Here is a 23,753-nt window from a genome sequence, read left to right as displayed (position 1 = left end):
CTCTCTTTTTTCTTTCTCTCTTTGTCTTTTTATCTCTTTTCATATTGATCAAGTTTAGATGTGAATGAAGCACTGCTCCGAGAGATTATAGGTGCCAGCAGGTGGTTCCAGGACGAGGTCGCACGCTGTGAAAACGCCCTACGCGACATGGACGGCCGGAAAGTGCGCCGCTCCAAAGCGTTGGCCACCGCCGACCTCGTGACCCGCTCACTCACAGCGGTCCAAGGGGTGAACAGCGACCGGACCGCCGCCGGGGCACGGGGGTCATTTAGGGCCCAGGATCGCCACCGGGGCACGGGGGTAATTTAGGGCCCAGGATCGCCACCGGGGCACGGGGTCATTTAGGGCCCAGGACCGCCGCCGGGGCACGGGGGTCATTTAGGGCCCTGAAAACGCCGACGTGGCCACGGCACGTAAAAAGGTCACGGATTCCGCGCCAGCCCAGCGACCTCACGACTGGTGAAATATGAGCTCGACTCGGTGCCCCCGAGATGATCCTGGTCGTGAAATCATTCACGATTTCTTGCACCCGGCCGAGATAGTTGGCGGCGGCCCCACGTCCAGACCGAGGGGCAGAATAGCATGTGGGGGAAACATGGGCTTAGATAAGGAGTTTGCGGGCTCTGGGTGTCAGATGATGACGAACTTTGGGATCGAGTTACACTTTTCAACTAATTTGGATGTGCACTCCCCCATGAGAGTGTACGATTGATGTAAGAGGTACGAGGTACATCGAAGTACGATGAGCGATGTGCGTTCACTCCCAACATGTTCCCGGACAGCGAGGGGGTTGAAATCAGGTTGGAGATGTTAAGATAGAAAAGATGAGTTTTTATGACCTGGGGCCCGCCAAGCAGAAGAAGGATGGTCTTGGTATGACTCGTCTTCAGGGCATTGACAGTGGGGTGGGATTGGAGAGCACGGATGGTCTCCTCCTGACGAGATTTTAGGGTGGACAAGTGGTCGGGGTGGTTGGAGTCGAGGAGTTGTGTATCGTCGGCGAGGGAAATCAGAACACCCGTGAGACGGATAGGATGGGAGGTCATCCGGGAAAATGCTGAAGAGGAATGGACCAGCCAAGGGCGCCTGCGGGACACTGTGGGATAAGGGAAGGGATAGTGAACCATCTCTCACCACCTGCCGCCGTGCATCAAAATAAGTTTTAAACCATTGAGGATCGGTGCTGCACCACTGCAGCTTGGTCACGAGGACGTCGCGGTCCACGCTGTCAAAAGCTCGACTTAGGCCTATGGAGGTGCCGACGACGACATGACCAGAGTCGATCCGACGCGTCATCCACCCCACCGCGTCGATCACGGCGTCCTCCGTTGAGTGGCACGGCCTTTACGCATGTTGTGATGGGGCTACATGGCCGTGGACATCAAGATGAGCCGACAGCTGCTGACAGACAACCTCCCTTTCCGCATATTTTCAACAACACATAAATTTAAGATAGGCATAGAATTTCTGGCAAGGTCACGTACGTCGTGCTTGTGGAGAGGAAGAACTGAAGTTAACGTCCATGCACATGAAAAAAACGCGATTGACAATGGAAAAATTGACTAGACGAGGAAGGTGAGGTCGGGGCACGTGCACCTTTGCCTTGCAGTACCTGTAAGGCAAAGATCATACGGCTTCTTATCCAAAACATATGTCACAAACTTAACCGTGTTAGCAAATCTGCTTACCACTGATGACGAGTTTCCGAAGAACCCTTATTTTATTTTCTCAAAGAAATGACTCACCTGAACGATGGGTATCAAATGTTGATGTCTGCAGCTTCGCATGTCAGCAGAGTTTACTTATATTCCGCAAACATCATACGTCCGCATTGTTTAAAGTTAGCATCGAGTAACAGTCTATAAACGTCCTGCAAAGGGACGACCCGTGCCAATTCCCACAAGATATCAGGCTCCTGACGATTTTCTTAATTGCTCGGGGGAGCCGACTGGACTCTGGCCAACATCTCCCGTCCAAGTGACAAATGATACTGACCACCCCGTCAAGAGGCCCACACGTGCCGCTCATCAACCGATCTCTTGCCCCGGGCACGGTGGCCGAGCCCCTGCTCGGGCACAGTGGCCGAACCCCTGCTCCTGTGTTCTCGGGAGGGCACATGAAAGAGCACGACGCACCGCTGCCCATCGGCGGCTCTTCTGGTGGTCTGCTGTCATCGCCCCGCCCCGCTCCGCCCACTCCTTTGAAGCTGGGGTCGGCCGCCGCGGCTCGCGGCTCTCGTGTGGGAGGTGGAGGCGTCGCTGCTCCGGTCCGGGCCGGCGGGCCGCCCCGCTGCCGCCGCCGGCCGCCGGCTGGCCGACCGCCGACCGGAGGGCTAATTCGGGAGAGGAGCATCCCAGCCGGCGCGGAGAGCGGCGCCCAGTCCCCGCCGGCACACCGGCGCCGCTTTACGTAACGAGCGCAACGCCGCGCGCAGCTCAGGGGTGTCGGGGAGAGGTTGTGTGATTTGCACCCCAACACGAGGCGGAGGGGTGTCGGGAGAGGTCACGGGGTGGTACACTTCCACACGAGACACAGAGGTGTCAGGAAAGGTGGCGGAATGGTACACCTCCACACGGGGTAGGGGGTGTCGGGAGAGGTCACGGGGTGGTACACTTCCACGCGAGGCAGAGGGGTGTGAGAGAGATCACGGGGCGATGCACCTCCACACGAAGCAGGGGATACCGGGAGAGGTGACGAGATAGTACACCTTCACACGGCACACATGTGTCGCCTCTCTATCCGAGGGTGACGTATGGAGGGGCTCCGGGATAAAACGCACGCAGTATTCAAGGAGCGAGGGCGGAAACTCAGTGCGTCTGCACAGGCAGTATGAAATTGTTAGGGGAGATGGAGCGCTGGCATACCTTCACATAAAACACGGAATCGTCGGAGAGTTCACTGGGTGGTACGCCTCTACGTAGAAGGTTGCGGTTTTCAGGGAAATATGAAATGATGCCCACATAATATACACAGACTACGGGATTGTCAGTGAGAAATGAGGGAGGGTACGCATCCACACACGGAAGACACCTTTGTCAGAGAGACCCGTAGACGGTATGTAAGTACACTCCAAGCAAGGCACGACAGCGTCAAAAAGATGCTACGTGGTGGCGCTGAAGCTCCAAAGAAGTGGCAAACTTACGAAAGTCGTTTGGCTGACAGGTCAAGACAATGGTATTGATCCTGTTAACGGAATCCCAACCCTAATGTTGACATCGCACTGAACGCAAAACAGGCCGCAGGCAAAACGGAATTTATTGACGCCGATGCATTGATCCCTGCCCAGAAGGTCCCTGGCACCAGTAATACGACAGACCACTGATACGTCTGCGTCACAGCATAACGATAGCGAAGATGCTGCCTTTTACTGTAATGGAATTGCCTGTCGCCGCAGCTGAAAGGGTCTGGTGATGCCTTTTAAAAGAACTGACCGCGCTTCCACAGGCTCTTGAACAAAATGGAGTGTGATATAACGCATAGGAAGTCTTTGGATAACCCGACGTCTTTTGGACTTTACTGGCACTCAAAGACTGCAAGTCATCCAAGCGAAAAATGGTGTTGAGTCTTGGATGAGCCTGAGTCAAAACTTCGGTGATCACTCCGAGTGAGTCCACTACAGCAGTGGGGTTTACGCTGTGAACACCACTCATCATTCGTTTCGTCATTGCTGGGTATGCTAATAAACAACAGTCTATGGCTTGGACCTCTTTTATTTCAACATTTCCATTTAAACAACCATGGCACGTTCTGCCTGTTTGGTTGTCCTCCCAAAATGTAATTTAGTCTCTTCATTAGTGAATATAAGCGTAATTTTTCCCGAACGACACAGCCATACCGCTCACAAAGACAGCCGCAGGGAGACAGAAGAACCATCAGCTCAGTGGTCACCGACAGAAACAGGAGTCCACCACATACGCGACAGCGAACAAAACACTTGTCTTGTCAGTTGTTTTTCACGCAGACATCGAAGACTAAGTCCGTGAAAATGGAGAAACGATGCAAAGTGACAGTATGGTACCATGTATGTTCGTACGCTTTCGGTATCGACAAAATTAGTCAGCGGTATGCATCGCTCGATACATTATGTAAGATAGCGACTAGCATCATCAATGAAAAACATAACACAAATTAGTTGCAGCCCATTTCGTCTTTTTACAAATACCACCTATAATATTATAATACAAGAGGCATGTTTTTACATTTTTGCGGCGGATATGGCGCTTAATATTTACTAAATCACAAAGCTAACGGCATTTCGGGCCCTAGGGCTCATATAGATTATTTCAAACGTATGGCAACAACATGACAAGACTCGAAGTAGCATCCAGTTACTAACGCGTGATGGAGCAGATGGTAACAAGACCCGTAAATATGCGAACGTTTTGTTAAAAACCATACTCATGAGCAAAATTCAACAGATATGCTTTGAACGATAGGCCCGAATCTGGACATTTAGCTTCAGTAGTGCCATGGGCTTTTTCAAAGTATGTGGGTTACAACCAAGGATGACCGCGTTTGAAAAAACTCAGCCACAACTGAGACACTTTTAAACTAACTCCGTGTGTTGTCATTTTCTGTACACAGGTTTTTTAGCCTGGCACAAGCCATCCAGCCCGTTTCTATCAAAGGCCAAATTTCTTGCAAAGAGCTCAAAATCTTTCGAAAAAGAAACCACACAAAGCGATTTTAGAACCAATCATTATACTTTGGAATCCTGACAAAGTTCACGTAATCCATGCTTGCAGGTTAATGCCACTTATTGTGAAAGCACCGAGGAGGACAAATGACAAGCATATTCATTGCTGCCAGCAACAAAAACCGACACGCAGCCTTGTGCCAAAGCTTGTCTTTCTGAAAGCGTAAAAATGGAAATGCTTAAGAACGGATAATGACATGAGCGGCAGCTTTGCTTCACGCACAACCCTTTCATCAGCAACGCACGTTCCATGCACATACTCTGTACACTTTGGAATGCATCAAAGTCGGCTTCCAACTGCCAGCACTCCTGCCAGGTAAAATCGCTGCCGGCCATACCTCCCCAAGGCCCTGAAAGGCGTCAACAATATCGCCACCACCTATCCGGTGTTTTGCAATACTGTTCCAGACCCATGAACAGGCGTGTAAATACCTGATATCTCAGTCTCACAAATACCGTGGACTTACCGGTGCACTGTGTACAAATCTGATCTAATGTGCAAACTGCTTCCAGCTTCAACGATTAGTTACGCTGACGTTATGTAATGCACAAAACGTCGCTAGCTGGAGCGTAGTTTCGCAAAATAAGTTAAGAGGGGAGAGGGGCTGAACGATGAAAAATGACCCAATATATCCTCAAGTATGCCAGCTAATAGGGTTCGTCCCAGATTTTGCCTACTTTCTTCCAAAGTTGGGGAGGGAGACTAAAGCCCTCCTTCCAACTGAAAAAACGACTACACCCTGGTCGCTCATCTTGGCCGAAATATCAGAGAGGTAAGCAAACACTTCCAACATGCTGAAATCAAATGATATTAGGCCATTAAGGCCGTCCATATAATACGCTATGCATTTTTCCATTTTTTGTCCTTCCCACCATGGTTACGCACTGGTTTCGTTGGGCGAAGCTCTTTCTTTCCTGCTTGCGCTGTATGCGTTACACCGCAAAAAGTTACACTCGTTTGACCCCTAACTGAGGAAGGGTCGCAAAAAAGATGGACACATTGTTTACCATGTGAGGAACCCAATACTATCAATTTTTATCTAAACATCATAAGAACACTTTAACGCGATTTGCAGCCACACCCGAAAGTAGGGAAGGTCTTCCCATACTGCCCACCACCTGGTTACAATTCGTCACGCTTCACCCAAAACGCTCTCTCCTCCTCGTCCATGGGTAGCGTGATATATGGGCTTAGAGCTTGTAGAAAAACTGTTAAGCACTTCCAAATTTTGAATTTTCTTGAATATTCTTTAGTAATACAAAAATAACCCAACGGATGCATTCCGAAACCTCAAGGTTTTGCATGGTCTGAATATGAGTTACTTTCAAAAAGCTTACTTAAGTGTTTTTTGAGCAATGTTTAAGGGCGTTAGCCATTCCAACATCCCAATACTATCTATGAGATGGTGAGAGTTTAGGATCATGCCTTTTATGTGCTCCTTTATTTTTTATTCAATACAACTTAAGCTAGGTGATTTCAACTTTGGTACGTCATTGCAATTCATCACGATCACTAAGTTAATTTGCCATCACCCCACTATTTACCTCACATACACAGACAGCAATGCAATAAACTTCATTCAAACACCAACGGCAGGATAAATGCTTGAAAAGTGCAACTTCACCTCAACCCACCGTCCTAGATTCCTACTGGTGCCAATGAATAATTCGACCTATAAAATCTACACTTTCGTTGGCACTTCCTACACCGCTCGACCGGGCCCCAGCATCGCTGTGACCTTTGGTTCCGGAGAAAAGCGGAGCGTGCGGCACCTTGTCCAGCTCACAACACCACAAAGTCCTGCAGCATGCTCACAGGACCCGCTGGACAGGGCCCAGCGAGCCGGCGGGCTGCGGGGGGCCAGCCCCGGCGCGTGCCTTGCACAGCAGGGCTCCGCCGTCCCGAGTGGGCGCCGGCCAACGCCGGTGATGATGGAGTGAGACGGCTACAGCTACGATCGATGCACAGTTGTCCAGGGCGGCGCCGCGTCTCCGCTGACAAGCGGCTCGTCAATGGCGTCTAAACGCTCGGGGCGGCGTCAGAGCCACCCCTGGGACATCTGCCGAGTGATCGGCTGGATGCCGGGCACGTTCGGGAAGCGGCCGCCAGGCGGCAGCATCAGCGGCTCGCGCGACGAAGAGGGCGCTACGTTCGCGTCGGGCGAGGCGGCCGCGTAGCCGGCGGCCAGCAGCCGCGGTGAGGAGCCGGCCGAGGCGCGGGACTCGATCGACGTCTGCCGCGTCGAGTCATCGGCGTGGTCGTCGATGAAGACGAACGAGTTGCGCGAAGGGCTGGTGCGCTGCCCGTCGCCGGCGGCACCGTTTGTGTTCAGGTCCAGCGTCAGAGAGGGGACTGGCCGGGGCTTCTGCACTTCGCGGCGGCGCAGGCTGCCGCCACTGGCGTCGCTGTCGACGCTGGGCTGCCGGCGGCTGCCGCGCCGCTCGCCGCCCGAGCTGCAGCTCGAGTCCTCGCTCCGGCTGCGCGACAGCAGCTTAGCGACGCGCGCGTTCTTGGCGGCCTCGACCAGAGTCCCCCAGCGCTTCTTGCTCATCTCACGCTTGGCCAATCGCTGCTCGGCGACTCGGGCAAACCTGGAGAGCCGGAAGGTGGGGGACTTGGCGCCGGCCTCCTGCGCTGCCTCCAGGGCCGAGGCCGAGGTCAGCGACGAGGGGGCCAGCGCCGCGGTCAAGGTCGCCGAGAGCGTGGACTCGCGCCGGCTGGCGGCGGCAGCCGTCGCCGCCGATGGCGGGTGCATGGAGCCCAGGTTGAATCCCTTCATCAGACGCCGTTCCTTCAAACGGTTCTTTTTGCCACCCGACCCTGCGGGAGATCGAGGGAGGTTAATGCCGCCGAAATTGAAGGGGCTCAGTGGAACGCCGGGAGCGGGAAGATCCACATTTCGGCACTCCGGCACGGAAGTGGTTCGAGTGCGTGGGGTAGGTAGCGGCTCACGAGGTTCGAATCCTGGAATCCTGCAAAATCGTGAGAATTGCAACGAAAAGATTTGGTGTTTTAGGACTTGAGTCTCAATTCTGAAATAACTGTTCTCATTATTTTACTACCATTACGGACTGACCCGCTAAAATCCGTTGGACTCTAAATAGTCAGGCACGAGAAGAGCTGGCTTGATTGAACAGCCCACTGTTTTTCACAACTGCATGTGCGATCAACTAAATTGCCATGGTAAAATGCGCGACATGTCGTGGAAAAATCTGCAACATACTATGATGCTTTCTAACCAGGATACGGGCGTATCTGGGAATTAGTTGCTTGATCTGGGCAAACGCTATAATGGGCTAAACTGTTCATTACACAGCAAATACGTCAGAAAAACAACGCTGCACGTGATGAAAATGCTGACTTTCGCAAGCAAATCAGAGGCTTTCGGCAGCATAGTAAGGTCCCCCTGACCTCGTGTGAAGAGCCGAAGATTTAAGTGGAGAATCACTGAGCGGTTGAGAGAGCCTTGGTAAGTGATCGCATAGGGCTCCCCACAAAACCATAGGGTTCTCTAAGCAAACATGAAGTGCCCAAGACCCATTCGGTAAGGCTCTGTGGTATCATCAATGCCCGGGCAGGGTAACGGACAGGGCCATGAGAAGATTGTAGGGTCCTCTGTGAATGTGAGCAAATGCAAAGGGCCCTAGACTAATGCAGAGGGCCCTGAGGATCGAGCGTCTTCGTGTATTAACTTATATGGCTTCCAACAACGTCACATGGTCCTCCAGGGCCCTCCGAGAGCAATGTGAAATGCCTCTGCGCAGCCGAGAGTACCCTGGTAGATAGCATATCGGGTCCCGGTAAAAGCACATGGAGTCCTCCGGAGTAATGGAAAAGATGCATGGAGGCCCCTTGATCGCCAGAATCCCACGATAAGCTAGCAAAGTGTGCTTCGAGAACAACATAGGGCTTTCCAGGCAAATGCAAAGACATCATGGCAAACGTGGGGAGGCTCCTGAGCGTTTGAATTGCCTTAACAGGTGCGTTTATTTGGTGCAAGCAATAATAGCGAGCGTTGAAGGTTCCATATTCACCACTCTCTCAATCACCTAAGAATTATATTTGTCTACTCATGTGCCTTTTTTTGCTTGTGTCTGTTCTTGGTCGCCTGGTAGTACAAATATGTCCAACTTTGTGTTATTATCAAAAAAGGAACTTGCGTCCGTTCGGCCGGTTATGGGTCGGTTCGGTCCGTTCATGACTCCCATCCCCCCCCCCCCAAGGGAGAGGAGTCACGGCACGCGGCACCTCTCTAGGTCCGCCAGAGTCCTTACACACAGTGGACACAGAGGCAGATACAGCACCCATCAATGATACAGGGATGCACGGTCACAGATACAGCACTGGCCGATGACTGCTCAGCGCAGATATATGTACTGCACCGACCAGTGGTAAGGACCCAAAAGTACCCAAAAACCCATGTACCGCCGGCCGTTCCCGATGATGTACCATGTACCATGTACCATGTACCATGTACCATACCATGTGCCATGTACCGCCGGCCGTTCCCGTTGAGCAGACGCGACACGTACACAAATGCACACGAGAAGAACCATCCGCTGCTTTTTTCTGCTATCATTATTGCACTAACCGCAGCACAGCTTTGATTAACCGTGGCTAACCGTTGCTAGCAGGCAGCACTAACCCCGGTAGGCCTAACAACAAACTGACCGGTGCCGGGGTTGGCAGAGGATGTGTTCATGCCCGAGTTGCGCAGGATCTCGACCAGCTCGCAGCGGAAGGCCGAGATGTCCTGTTTTGATCTCGTTCACGTCGTCCTCTGTCACGCCCTGGTTGTCGGCCTTGCGCTGCTCACGCGTCACGTAACGCCGCACCAGGTTCCGCATGATGGTCTGACGTCACACCGCCACGAGCGGGCGTCACGACTTGGGTCGTGGCGCCCCGCGGCAGCACAGGGCGGCGTGACGTCACACACCGCCGCAGTGGGTGGGTGTGACGTCACCCAAGTAGTGCGGCTGTGCTTGGAGCCTCGAACACATGCACATATTCCACAGCGTTTGGTTATTTCACAGCTGACGGTTTTTACCCATGGCAAGCGCATGATATAAGCTGCTACGCATTAGAACATACATGAGAGCAGCAGACAAAAAAGTACAACGTTACGCTACCGAGCGCATGACAGAACGAAATGTATTGCAGTGAAAAATAGTTTGGGTTTGCGGTTCCTGTAGCAGGTTTATGGCAACAAATCAACAGCGTGAAAGCAAACAAGTGCGTTATTGTGCAACCGAGTCGATTATCTGTTCCCAAAATTCCCTTGTATACTTAACCGTCGCACTGACTATAGGTATGCAGCAAGGACCCTATATCTGCTACTTTTCGTCGCAAATGCAGAACAGCTCACGGTAGCTCACTGACATTTTAGGACACGATATACAAGCCTGAAACACGCTCTACATATTCTAGGCGCATATCATGTTAAAACATCCGGAGGTGAGCCCAAGGGGGCCCCAGGGTCTGTTTCTCGGCTAGCGGACCGCGGGACCCTTGAGGGCGAGGACCCCAGAACTTTGGAATGTGTCGTCTCTTCAATGGGGGCCGTGGATGACTCAACAAATGACTATAACCATGCATACCTTCACTACTGTCCCCTTCCAATGACTGGTGGCCCCTGGATGGAAGTTGTCCCTCAGGCAAAACAATGGATAAGGCACTACCAGCCTCTCTGCTTTTAAGTAGGCAATGGGAGACCGAAATACAGTCCGTTGCGGCAATAGTACTATGGCACACGTTCTCGTGCGGGTGTTTCATAATTGCTTTGACGTTTCTACCATACGTTATTACTTCCCGACACGTGAGCCACATCTTGACGTCCATATGCTAACTAAAAAATGTTACTGATGTAACATCCAAAATCCAATAAGTTTTTAAGGGTTTCAGATTCCCTGTCATATCACGCGCTCGGGTGGGGGTCAAACTGACTCCCCGAACGTTTTTTTCGAAATGGTTTCCCAACGGATCGCTGACCTACGGCAGGTCAAAGTCAGGCCATCGATTCTGCAAAGTCAATTTCTAGAGAATCGTTTAATCTAATGCCACAACGGAGTGTTACACTAGACCATATATCTCTGAGATACTTTCTGAAGTATTGCAATCAATGAATGAACAAATTCCATTGACCTAAGGTCCGTTTTGAAGGTCAGATAAAGGTCAAATCCAATCTGTTTTAATACTCAAAGGCTTGCTGTATGGGATAGTTTCTGGTGATCATTTTGAATTTGCTGATACCAGGAACCACATTACACATCTTTCATGAACTTCTCAAAGGTCAGAATAGGTCACTGACCGAGGCCAAAATTTCGTTGTAGGAACATACTACTAGCGTCATCATTGTCGCTTTTTCAAATGCAAAACTCAAAGTAGTCTTGTATGATTTTGGTCGCCAGAACCTTCGAAAGGTTAAACAAGGTCACTGACTTTAAATAATCATGTGACCCTTTGCTCAGAACTGGTATCTAGGTTCTAGGAGCACCTCGGAAGCCTAACTGGAGATTGGCCTTGTTCGAACTTATTTGACACAAAGGTCACCGTCTAGGAATCTCAAACTTTGAACTGAGTGAGTTCCGGCAAAGGCCAACACACCCTATGAATATGGTGTTTTTAGCTCTCTTATTTCCTGAGACCTCAGGGGCGGGAATCAAATTGACCTCCCACCCGAGCGAAGGGTATTCAACCGGCCACTCGGGCGCATGATATCAAGTGAATGACTTAACTATGCACATATTCCAAGGCTCAACGGTCACGCACATTATTTCTGGTCGGTGTATTGTTTGAAGGTTCTGAATTCAGCACCAGAATTATTTTGTGAAGATGCAACATGCAAATCAGAATTGCTGTTATGTATCTTCTTAATCACTGCTATGACCCTGCACAATCGCCCGAGTGGGCACAGATTTTCGGCAGTGCGACGATTAAGCAAAAAAATATCTCACAAATTGATTTATTTAAGCCATAGCCCTTGCCCTGATAGATGGAGGGGTTCGATGCGAGCCTCCATCAGTCATTGCTATCAAAATCTGCAAATCAGGGCGAGGGTTAAGGTGAAAGGGTGGGTGCTTTTGTTTGCGTTTTAAGTCATACATTAATAAGCAGCCAATACACGAATCACACGAATGCAATCATTCTGAAGTTTGATAACTGCAGGATCAATGTACACCGTACATACAAAGGCTCGGTGCACTGACAACACCTAACGGCGTCAACACAATCACCAAATGAGAAGCCAACTAAAACCCAGAGCTGCGATACAACAAGACGGAGCGTTGAAGGCAAATAAGAAGGTCTTGGACAATGAGACCCGAAAACCACAACAAACCCACTGATAAAACATGACAGTATAGGATTTGTCCCTTACCTCATCATGCTTTCGTCGCCAGACCAGTGAACAAACGTTCGGGATGAGGTCAGTTTCCAGACAATGAGCTACTTAACGAGCACGAAAACGCAAAATGCAGCCGGAATTCTACCCCTAAGACGCTAATCAGATAAGAACACCACAAGCAGGCACCTGCGTCGCACATACGCATTTCAACAAAAGTACATCTGAGCACGGACAAGCCTCTGATGCAAACTAGGAAGGTTTAAAAAAGATAGCATATACAACTACTAGAGCATTGCAACACAACATACAATACTTTTTTGTCTGATCTAACTAATAATCTAACTAATCATCTCAACACTGACGGCGAGGGACAAAAGTGATTGTTGCGATAGGATCGTAAATCATGGCAGGTGTGAAAGGGAAGTGTTTGAGTGTAGGTGGCTTTACTTTCGTTCGGTTCACACAAAATCGAAACATCGCGGATCCTGTTATTTCGTGCCTGCTTATCTTCGCGAAACCCATTCACTTGTAAAATGCAAAAGATAAGTGTGCTTAAATTTCGTTGCAAATTGGTAGGAAACCGGTGTCGATGACACAACCTAATCAATATTAGGAGACATGGATACAAATTCCGAATTAATAACACACACGTCGTGGTAGTAAAATAATCGTACGTAAACTTTCAATGCGAACGTAGCCATTGCCAGTGCCAAAGAGTTTAGGGATACCGCCAAAACGATTATGTTATCTCTCACATACTATTACTGCTATCACAGGAGCTGGGCTGGAGCCGCACACCGAAGTTGATAAGCCGCGTCAGTCGCGCGGAAACCAGCTTGTAATTGTAACGGTGACTTGCTTCAAGCCGAAAGTCATTCCAGCGCAATGCACGAGAAAGAACAGCTGGAAGCAAGCGGAAGCTTACGGCTAAACGTTTTGCTTTTAAAGTGACATTCGGCCAAGACCTGGTAGATGTTTGTGCGGTGGAATCACTTTGCATTTCGACGGTCCACTTAGCGCAAGCGCACGGGTCATGCATGAGGGCGAAGCGTGGAAAGAAGTGCCAAGTGGCAATAGTGATGCACAGACGACCATTGCAGGTCGGGCGATCAGCCGAGGAGATGGTGGAGACAGCAGAGACCGTTCTCAGTCTTTTGCATCCAAAGGTTCGACAACATGCGCTTAAATTATAGTCTGGAAAATATATGGGCATTGACAGTGATCCATTCCGCATGTTACCTTCTGGGAACCTACCAAATAACATTAACTTGTAACCTGTACAGCTGTAAGTCCCTGAACAAATGAAACCATTTTTAGCTCATCAGAGCTTTGGTGGATTATAAATGATTCCCGAAAGAGCCGACCACCTTGCTTCAAAGCTGCCCTGTCCATGGCTAGCTGTCAGCTGATGCCGCATAAAAAAGTTCAAGCAGATAAAGCGCACCTTCTTAGACTCAGACTTGTCTTTTCACTGAGCTGATTAGTGGATCAGATTTTTTCAACCGACTTTCATCTGTATACGCTCAGGAGACAGAGAAATGTCTAGTGTCATAAAGCCAAAAAGGACATGATTATTTTCTTAAGACATCCCTAATTTGCCTTTCCGACGGCATCCCACTCGAACCAGAATCTTGTCTGAATTTGCTTATATCCCATAACCAAAGCTATAAACGTCCATTTTAATCCATTTTTCAGTTCGCGTTTGGGACGATTGGGAAACGCGCTCCAACAAACACCTTGAACGTAAGCGCGCTGAAAGGAAAACACAGCGCACGATGTGGGTGCGGATCTCCACACCTGGGGCACTGCCAGCTGTTATCGGCAGCCCAGGGAGACGTGGGTGGGTGCAAAAGTGCCAGCGCCGACCATGGTGGTGAGTGGCAGCAGGGAGGCGACGCAACCGTTGACTCACCTGATACCGGTGGTTTCTCTCGCTCGCCTGTCGCACCTTGCGCTGCAACAATGGCGCGGGGCAGACAATTACCGGCCGCGAACGGCGGTGTGGACACCCCGGGGATCATCCAAGGGTCAGCTGAGGTCAGGACATGGCTGGGCGGTGGCGCTAGCACACTCTAACCAGGCGCTACATCCCCCTATAGCCGGCCCCTGCTGCGTGCTTCAGCCACGGCAGACAATGGCGCTGATTAACATGGTCGGAGGTTGGAAAGGAATGTAATCAAAGCTCACTGCGCTGAAATAGAATTTCGAGCGAAGGCGGCAAGGTGCCAGCGGCGGCATTTGATTTGCGTTCCAGGAGCTGGAAGGCATTGACTTGCGACTTAGTTAGCCGACAATGAGCCATTCCCGAAACTGGAGCGGCATGAACATCGGCCCTATGGACCATGACGTTTCAACTACAGTGGATGTAAATTAACGCCCTGCACGACAGATAATTTAGATAGATGCTGGAGCTGAGATTAGGTTAGCCCTTGACGTCAGCTGTTCTGGCTAGCTTAGTTTCCGATCGACACCAAGGCTCCGGCTGATCGCACCCAGGATGACGATGGACTGCTGTGAGTGCATCTCGAGGCACATTCGCTTTCGGCAGATGAAGTTGTCAACGTCGAATAGAGTCAAGATAGCCCATTAGGCCTCTTATTGTTACGCTTGTATGGCCGTTTACATTACCTGATTGAAATCTGGGGGATGAACTTTGAGCGCGGAAAGCTTACGCGGCAAAAAATGCAGAGCGCTATGAATTCGATGAGCTTCTTCCAATAAAAGGAGCCTTCTGTCACTTAAGCACTCATGACAAACGCACAGACTCAGCCCAGATACTATCGACATTGAAAGCAAGTGCTGCTATCTCCAGTGCCCCCTTCTCTTAGTCGAATACCTCATAATTTGAAACGAGATTCATACGTAGTTAAACGAGTACTAATTTTGACATCGTGCAGTCTCGTACTAGCGGTTCTCTGTCAGCTCGCGCTTCATACACAGCCTAAGGCGTGCCGTGTTTGTCTTTTGTGGTCCGGTGTGGCGCCGTTGGAGGTGATGGTGGTAATGGCTGGGCGACGGATCCTCCTACTGCAAGACACTACCGTCACGATGCGCGTGCGCCATGGCATAACGTGGACATGCCGCTCCGCCGCCGAAGGCAGGCTCACCGCGAAGACCCGCTCCTCCAGTAAGGAGTTCTGAACAGCGAGAGCCGTTCGGTCAGTTAGCGACGCAGGGGTCACTTTGGGGTTATGGACGACCTGTGAACTATATGACGGTTGCCTGGAGGATCGGAGATAGAATTTATCGTAAAACAGACGTCAGTGTACCACTAACAATGACCGACGTTTGGGTTTCGGCAGGCACTAAACTTCCATCCAGATCTGCGACAGCAACTGACTGGGAGTCGTTGAGTGGTAAGCACCCAGTCCCCGGATAAACTATTTGTGTCCAGGATTGTTTGGAGCGAGTTGTGGGTAGACTCATGTTGAATGTGAATTATTTCACCTGACAGGATTGGCCGCACTGAACCGAGCAGTGCGCATAAACTTGAACAGTAGCCTGAAGCATATAAAAAGAGACGAGAAGTTGTCTGATAAACAGCGGGATCAAATAAACGGTGAAGCCTAGATCACTTACAGTAGCTGAAAAAATAGCATATTTTCTTTTCTACAGGGCTTCAATCAAAAATGGAATCAGACATACATACAACTCAGAAAGTAGCGCAAAACCAGATATGAGTTTTCTCCTTGAACTGCTTTGAGGAGCACCACAAACGATTTCAAGCGTAGAAAAGTGGTGTCGCTGCCGTAAAACGCCCTGCTCCGAGACGGGCCGACAGTCAAGGGTTCCTGGATTGAGGGGGTACGGGGGACGGGAGACGACGCCGCAGCTTACCCTGACGGTCCGCATATGTTCCTTGCGCGCGGCATGTGAGTGGCCGCAGAGCTTGCGGATCAGCCAGCGGAACATGTAGTAGATAGACTTGGGCGTGATGATGACGTTGAAGGGTGGCGGCACTGTCCCGCCCTCTTCAAAGTAGCTCATCCAGAGCTTGCTACGGGCAAACTTCCACTCGGTGTCGGCACGTTCCTGAAGGCGGTCACCACTGTCAGTGTGGTCAAGCCTGGTCACGTGGCGGGTCAAGCTGGTAAAGTATCTCAGCACCAATGATAACCAGTGCACCACCAACTTTGTCCCAGAGGTAATGGCATCCTTCGGAATCAGGCAAAGAACTATGACCAGAATGATCAACTGGATATAATGGCCTTTGTGAGTTGGTTGTCATTTCATTCATCAGGGATGACCTCCGTGAAGCGGTGGTGGTTTCATTCATCAGGGATGACCTCCGTGAAGCGGTGGTGGTTTCATTCGTCAGGGATGACCTCCGTGAGGCGGTGGTGGTTTCGGCTGCTAGGGATTGCCTTTGATCGGATGTTTTGCGGTCAAACGCATGGTAGACAATCATGCCACCGTCGCATTGGACAAATACCTTTTTTTGTTGTGTCTCAGATATGATGCAATATCAAAGCCTACAACTGCTCTGTTCTATAATATCAAAACAGCACTCATCATTTCATAAACGCAAGCACTAAGGACGTTTCCGTTAACAACTCTCAGGTGATCTACTTGGACTTACAAAAAGTCATGATATGACCGCTAATCACTATATTCTGAGCATTTTGTCTACATGCGAGGCGCACTTGATTGGCACCATTGCTAGATGGTCTAGCACTTTTCCACTATAGTATCGGGACAAACAAACACAACTGCAACGTATGCAATTAATCTTTTTATGGAACAAAATGTTGTTGCGCGATACTCATTGTCATGGATAAGGTGTGAAAAATAAACGATGACTTTAACAATTTTTTTCGGAACGCTTAACACCACTAAGACTTCGCCACGCGAAGTGCAAAACTAACCCGGCGCCATCGATCTCAATATTTCAGTCCATAGAGACAACCTGTGGGCACCGCCCATCTTGACTTGTTAATCGTAGGCCAAGTTATATGAGTTTAATCAAGTCACCGACCTAAAAGGTTTTACTTATTTTCCGAGCCTAGTCCTTGCTTTTCTTGGAAAGCAATTCGCTTATGAGCCCCAGTGTGTAGCACTGGCTCTATGGGAAAACTAGTAAATGGGGGAATCGGTTTCCAAGCTTCGCTTTGTCCGCACCGGCTATAGATGCATTGGGTTTTCAGCTGGCTGGTGACCCACAGCGTGAGCCATAAGCTCATAGCAAGGCTAATTTGTTTTTCACGTCTGCCTGGGAACCCGCGGACGCACTTTCGTGAAATTGTAGAATCAAGCCTGATCAAAGTAAAGCAAAGAGACTTGTCCTTTGCGTCTGTAAAAATTGATCATTGTAATAGACTCAACTCCTCTCATCCTGACCAAACCTATTTTCATTCCAAGACTAAATCAATTTCGATTTCTGACCTGGCACAAATTTAGAGGTGCACATAAACCGAAGCAAAATTCTGGAGACCAATTCCATCATGTGCAGCGTGCACGGACGTTCGAGGAAATACGTCCAAGTGAGGATATCGAAATTTCCTAAACTGAAGTGGATGTGGGTAACGAAATGAAACAAAGATGAGCAAACCTAGCAAGCGGTCAAGCCTATCACGAATCCTAAGTTTCTGAGATCCAGAGTTCGGGTTGTCCCGAGTCGCTCGTTCCACTACGAGTCAGCCCTAAACTATACCAATTTTAACGGAATGTGCAGTTTAGGTACAGTTTCAAAGCTAGTATCTCTTAAACTCACATGCGGCGTTACTAATCACCCAAAGATCAACAACTAAGTTGCATCATAATCTCACGATCGAGGGATATCTTCTGCCGTTTAAATCACGTAAATTGACTGATCTGTTAGTCGTGGAAATATCTAAGATGGCAAACACTCAGTAAAATGAGCATGACCCAGCTATTGCTGATTAGTACCGCATCAACGTCGGATTAGTTGTCACATGATAAGCAAAAAACCCTTGTGTTTTTTAATAGCATACTGAATTTCACATCTTCATTTTACTTATGTATCTATCCATGTTTTGCTTTGTTCAAACTGCTACGGAAAAATTTGGACCTTTTACTTTTTAACGTAATGCAACATCTGAATCCCATTGAATAGGAGCGATTTGCTTTGAAATTGACATATCGGTGGAATACCTAAGACAGCAGCAACGTTTACGCGTTTCAATACAAGCACGAGAGCTTTGAGAATTAGGAGCCCAAACTTTGAACTCCCGTTACCCCAAGTAAGCAGTGCGTGAACTGATCACATGGCGGGCTAAATGCTTAGTCACTTTAAGGGAATGTTCCCCATTTGACAGCATTAAAGCAGGACAACAGGTATGAAGTAGTTATAAGCTCACTTACAACTATTGGTGTACTTTGGTGAACAAGACTTCTTTAGGCAGCACAGCTTTCTCTGTTTAGTAAAGATTCTCCTCAATGCATCGTTGTTTGACTGCGTTATGAAACAGTTGTGACAGCAATCATTTATAGCTCTTCGGTCTCCGAGAGGTAGCCCGCAGTGATGTTGGATGTGTCCTGAACCAAATTTTGTTACATGCTTGTGTTTTGGCCCTTTCTTGTGGTGTTGTTGCATATTTATCGGTGAGTTGAAGGTGCTTACTTGTACTCACGGACTGGTTAAAACGCTGTCTTAAGTTATTCGACTGGAAATCTTATCTCCATACTAACTACGAAGAATGTATAGCTTATTGTATAATGTAGCACAAAACGTAAATCAGTAAAAAGCTTGCATAGCTTGCACAACAAAATTCGAAAACCACTTGACGATCGCTTTAACTGGAACTCGTACTCACGAACATCAAATATAAACAACTCGACAATCACACATTGCTTGGCCTTGATTGCCCCATGGTGAGTGGAATGGTGGGATTTGAATGACGTTATTATGACATTTTGCATGCCTGAGTGACTTGAAATGGTCTACACGAAATGTTATGCATACCTCCACGGTTTGTGTAGCTCAGAAACTAGAAGAATTTAGGTCTTAAGAAGAGCAGGACTGTGAACTGTCCGAATGATCTTCAAGATGGCTATATCGGTTCAAAACCCCATACAAATACTGAACATTCCCTTGAACCACCTCAAGCTCACACAATGTGCGGCATATGACAGTATCTTTCGACTACGCATGCGAAAAAAGTTTCCAAATGATGATAACATCCCGTGAAACCTTGACCAGGCCACGACAAGCTGAAATGAACCACGATATCCCATTTTACACCGCCGACCGGTAGAGGAACATCCGCAAAACGGGCTACGAACAAACATATGGGTGACATAGATCACAAACTAGCCTAAGATCAAGTGCTGGCGGGCACACGAATCACCACGATCAAGTGTGGATTGGCCAGCCTGTAGAGTACAGCACAGTGCAACACGATAAAGGTCACGGATCCAGTACGAGGGGTTACTCCTGCTCCGAAATCCAGTTCAGGAAGATAACCAACTTGGGTGGAACCAACGACACATTTGCTGCACTCCTTCCCCAGTTTCTGGATTCGCGCCTGGCTCGCGGAAGCGTAACCACCACATATCTACGAACGAGCACACGTGCCCATAAAAGGTCACAGCTAGTCGACCCAACATTAGTGGCAGCGGCCTGGGACGATCTAACGGCACACAGACTTGGCGTTGACAGCAGACACCCCCCGGGACGTGGCGCTACCCGCCGTAGTTGCAAACGCGGCCATTTCCAAGCAGGGATGCGGTGCAGGCGGCGGACGGCCGGAGCGACGGACAGGCGGCGGCCCGCGGCGTTCGGGTGCCGGCGAGGCGCGATGAGACGTCACACCCGCCGGAGCGGCAGCCGGGCGCACTGCTACAGGCAGCCAGCTAGTCCGGCCGAGGACGCTGCTCGCCGCGACAGGGACGGGCCGTGACTCGCGCGTGGGGGCGGCGACGAGGCCACGCGCCCGCCCGGCCGGCCGCCCTACACGGTCGTCACCGGCGGCCCGGCGCAAATGGCCCGTGGCTCGTGGCTGGGTGAGGCGGGACGCACCGGACCGATTCCCCCCCCCCCCCCCCGATCGGCGGTCCTGGCTCCGCCCCTGCCGCGGCGAGCAGTGCGAACACATGCAGGTCTACCAGGCCGGAGCTGAGGGAGGTCCGACACGCCTACCTCGATGCCACTATTTGAGCCCTTTGTCGCCCTGTGACTGAGCGTGCTGGATGACACCTAAAAACGCAGACATCAATTACAGGAGGCGGCCGCAGAGCGCCGGCGGCGCAGGAGCGGTGGCGGAACTCATTTTCAGTGGGAGGGGCGGAGAGGCGGGGGAGGGGGCGTTGTCCCGACCACCAGCACGACCCGATACAGACAACAGCACGCCCCGTCCGCGATATTACCGCTCGTCGACAAGGAAACTACCACGATTAACGGTCGGTTGGGAGGACGCGATTCTAAATTGTCACGACATTCAAAACGAAAATCAATGGTGTTCCTCTCTCGTGGAAAGCTTAAGACGCAGACCACTGTGCCGTCAGCCAGTAGCCATGCTCTTGCGCGCCCGCCCGTTTGGGCTCTGTTCACAGCGTCACAAATCCGTCTCAAACCTAGATCAACAGAACACCGGTCATCACTGACCAGAGGGATCAGGCATCAATTATCAAAACCACAGTCCCAGATTAAATTCCTCTGCTAACCCTCACAGATCCCTCCTTGCGCAGTGAACGCTTTCAAATGGCAGGATACGTTTTAAGGTAAATGCTGTAAAAATGTGTCGCGGTATGAACGGAGTGTAGCTTAATAAACTCTTGCTGACTTCTAATCATCGAAAATTCTCATTAACGTTGCGCATGTCATAGTAAAAAAGACCAAAAATACTTTGCGCTAATCACACAGCATTTTTATATGAGGCACCAGCAATGTGGCATCACAAGGCATTGTTGGTTTCTGGCGACAACACACATACAAGTAAAAACTGGATGCGCATTAACATAACACCTTGGAGCAGCCTGCGTCACAAAACGCCAATAAGTGTGTGCGTAAGCATTTGAGAACACGCCCACTATTTCCTCTCTGATGATAATTTCATCCCAAGAATGCATTGATACAGCACAATCCTTTCGCCTTCCCTGACAAGCACCATATCAATGACGCGCACAATTCAAGTTGTTCACCGCGATTACAAATAGCATAATCCAAGTATAAATAATGCATGTCCAAATGTGCCATAATCAACCGGACACCTGAAGAACAATTAGCGTTGTCTGCCATACAGGGAACACTTTCGGTTACTGAACCAAACACGGTACAGATGCATGCATGTGCTGCAGGCAACGGAGGGAGAGGGTCCCCATCAAGGACTGCAGCTGTCATCTGACACGCAAATACATCATTGTATCTCCTTCCTCACAGAACCAGCCAGACAACGGCAAACTCGCGGTTAAATAAGTGATGAATACCTAAATCTACTTATTGAATGAGCAGATGGGCCAAACTTGACACTGCCTATATTTGAAACCAATGTAAGGATGCAGCATCAAAGCAAAAAGCGCACACACAATTGGAGGAGCATAGCCGCTTGACTTTGGCCACACTGAGACTGGACGCGCATCACATGGAGAGCTTCATAGCTCCATGACAACCAGATGAAGCCTTGCACATGCGTTGAGGAGGCGGCGAGCGCACATTGCATTGCAAGCGTTTCAGCTCTCGTAAGGATGCACCTCGTAAACAAGGTATTGGTGGCTTTTTCAGGTTGTAGGTCAAGCGAAATCATAGAGCACGAAGTAAAGACCAACTGGCATGGCATTGGTATAACTGAAAAAATGTGAAAGTGTGCGACCGGAGCCCTCTTCCACGTCCAAACTATGCTGTACAGTTGTTTGTCTCGGTCAAACAAACGCATAAAATCGTGTGGATGTGCCCATACTTTGCAATGACATTTCTTAAACGAAAAATGTTCCCACGTTGTCTCCATGCCTTCTACAAAGCGTCGTGAGGGCGGTGTTCATACTCACATTTATTGATGTGCATCTAAGTAAGGATGCAATCACAAAACATTCTAAATGATAGGTCAATGTGAAATGTGCAGGAAATTGTGAGCAGTGGCAAGGCATGCCGTGAACGATGCTACACCATCTGCTATACGCACGCACAAAGGCAGACTCGCAGCAAATTGTTGTTCTGCGTGTCCTACACGGCGTCAAACAGCGCAGCCATCATGCCAATTGCCTGAATCGTCGGTTGTACTGCATGATCACCTCCTTTCCGCAAGCAACGGAACGCGACGAATCGACGCCATTGACCAGGCACTGCGCTTGAAATAATTCATAAAGAGCGCGACCCAACGACAGGTCGTCCCTGAGAAGTATGCGAAGCTTATTTTGCGTAGTTACGCCTCGAGACTAATGGTGATATCTGAGTAAAAACCAAAAGTAGACCACTCGGAAGAAACACGTGAGGCGACCGATGGTGGTGCATACAGAAGAAGCCACAAGGCACAATGCTCACCATCACTCCAACTCAGGCCCATGTCAAGATGCTAGTTATGTTTCAGACGAGCGCTGGCATAGTGTACTTACTAGCTTTCCTTTGTACTGTGCAAAACAGTGCGAATATCAATGGAAATGAGAGACACGCATGGCAGAGGATGGCGTAACACACAGAAGCGGGAAGAAACAAGCCCATCGATCGAAGATCAAGGAGGAGCTCTCACCAAGCCCCAGATCTTGCCCTTTCCCCCGACCTGCTCCCTCTCTCCAGCGACTGACGTACAGACTACAGTCCCCCAAGCGTGAGGCGTGATGACGGCGGGACCAGGCTGGAGCACCTTCACACAATGTCTAAGTACAGCGGGAACTCCCCTAGCGCTTCTGGTGGCCGTGCCGTCTCCAGCGACCGCGGCACACGAAACGCCGCACCGCACTCTGCCACGCCGCGTGGTTTTGAATCGGACGGGGAGGCGGCGCGCTCAGCGCGCCGCCGGGGCAAAAATTAACACTCGGGGAGGGAGGAGGGGGGGGGGTGGGGTAGGAACCGGGATCGGTACCGGTACTGCCTCGAGGCGGTGCTTGGCCCGATTGAAAGGCGACATTGTGATGATCGAACGGCGTCCGGCTGCTCCGTCGTGCCCGGGCGCGTTCGGCTGGCAATCAGCGACTGCCGGTGGCAGGGCCTATTGAGCTGCTGGGCTGTTCGGGGAATATTCTCGTCACGACCGCTCGGGCGCCGGCAGGCACGGCCCCGCTCTCAGGCGTTGTTGTTGGTGTCGAGTCGCGCTCACCGCGCGCGGATTTGGCGCCAGCCGCAGTCAGGCGCGCTGTTTACCGGTGCACGATACGATAGATTAGCCCGCCAGAGGCTTCAATGGTTGGGAAACCCACCCGACACGGCAGGGCAAGTGCATCGAGCGGCATGCTGCTGGACCCCGTCCCGCCGGGTTGGGCTCCGCCCGTTCTGTACAGAACGCAGGTCGCCAGAGGTGGGGAGGACAGAAGTGCACATCAGCCACACCGAAGGTCGGGTGCCAGGTGAAGGCGGTCGCCCGCCCCCGATCCGCCCGCCGTGGTCTACACCGTGCCGCGAGCGCTGCCGAACACTCACCGAGATGAGTTGATAGGAATGATTCATCATGGCGATGAACAGGTTGAGCAGGATAGTGATGTTGATGACGGAGTAGCAGCCGAACATGAGCATGCCCCAGAACCGGGTGAACGTCTTCAGGCCGGCCAGCTCGAAGTTGTCCAGGTCGATGAGGCCGAACACGGCCCAGAAGAGCGTCTGCATTGTC

At 50.4% G+C, this 23,753-nt stretch overlaps 1 protein-coding gene and 1 pseudogene across 1 annotated transcript in view; both read right to left on the bottom strand.

Moving 5' to 3' along the window:
* The window catches only part of LOC119107999 (transient receptor potential-gamma protein-like), a 34,831-nt pseudogene extending 34,682 nt beyond the window's left edge, over positions 1-149 (bottom strand).
* Positions 150-6,735: 6,586 nt separating this feature from the next.
* Positions 6,736-23,753, bottom strand: part of LOC119107998 (transient receptor potential-gamma protein-like) — a 44,278-nt gene continuing 27,260 nt past the window's right edge. The window contains 8 exon segments of the mRNA XM_037231584.1: positions 6,736-6,842; positions 7,143-7,517; positions 9,369-9,456; positions 9,458-9,550; positions 12,073-12,081; positions 13,952-13,993; positions 15,877-16,071; positions 23,567-23,753. The exon segment at positions 23,567-23,753 is cut by the window's right edge and continues 9 nt beyond it. Coding sequence (XP_037087479.1) covers positions 6,736-6,842; positions 7,143-7,517; positions 9,369-9,456; positions 9,458-9,550; positions 12,073-12,081; positions 13,952-13,993; positions 15,877-16,071; positions 23,567-23,753 — 1,096 coding nt within the window.

The sequence above is a fragment of the Pollicipes pollicipes genome, unplaced genomic scaffold, assembly GCF_011947565.3.
Source record: "Pollicipes pollicipes isolate AB1234 unplaced genomic scaffold, Ppol_2.1 Scaffold_6686;HRSCAF=7923_pilon_pilon_pilon, whole genome shotgun sequence".
In the NCBI taxonomy this organism is placed as follows: Eukaryota; Metazoa; Arthropoda; class Thecostraca; order Pollicipedomorpha; family Pollicipedidae; genus Pollicipes; species Pollicipes pollicipes.
The sequence above is the reverse complement of the archived record's forward strand: the minus strand, read 5'-3'. Positions and strand labels throughout refer to the sequence as shown.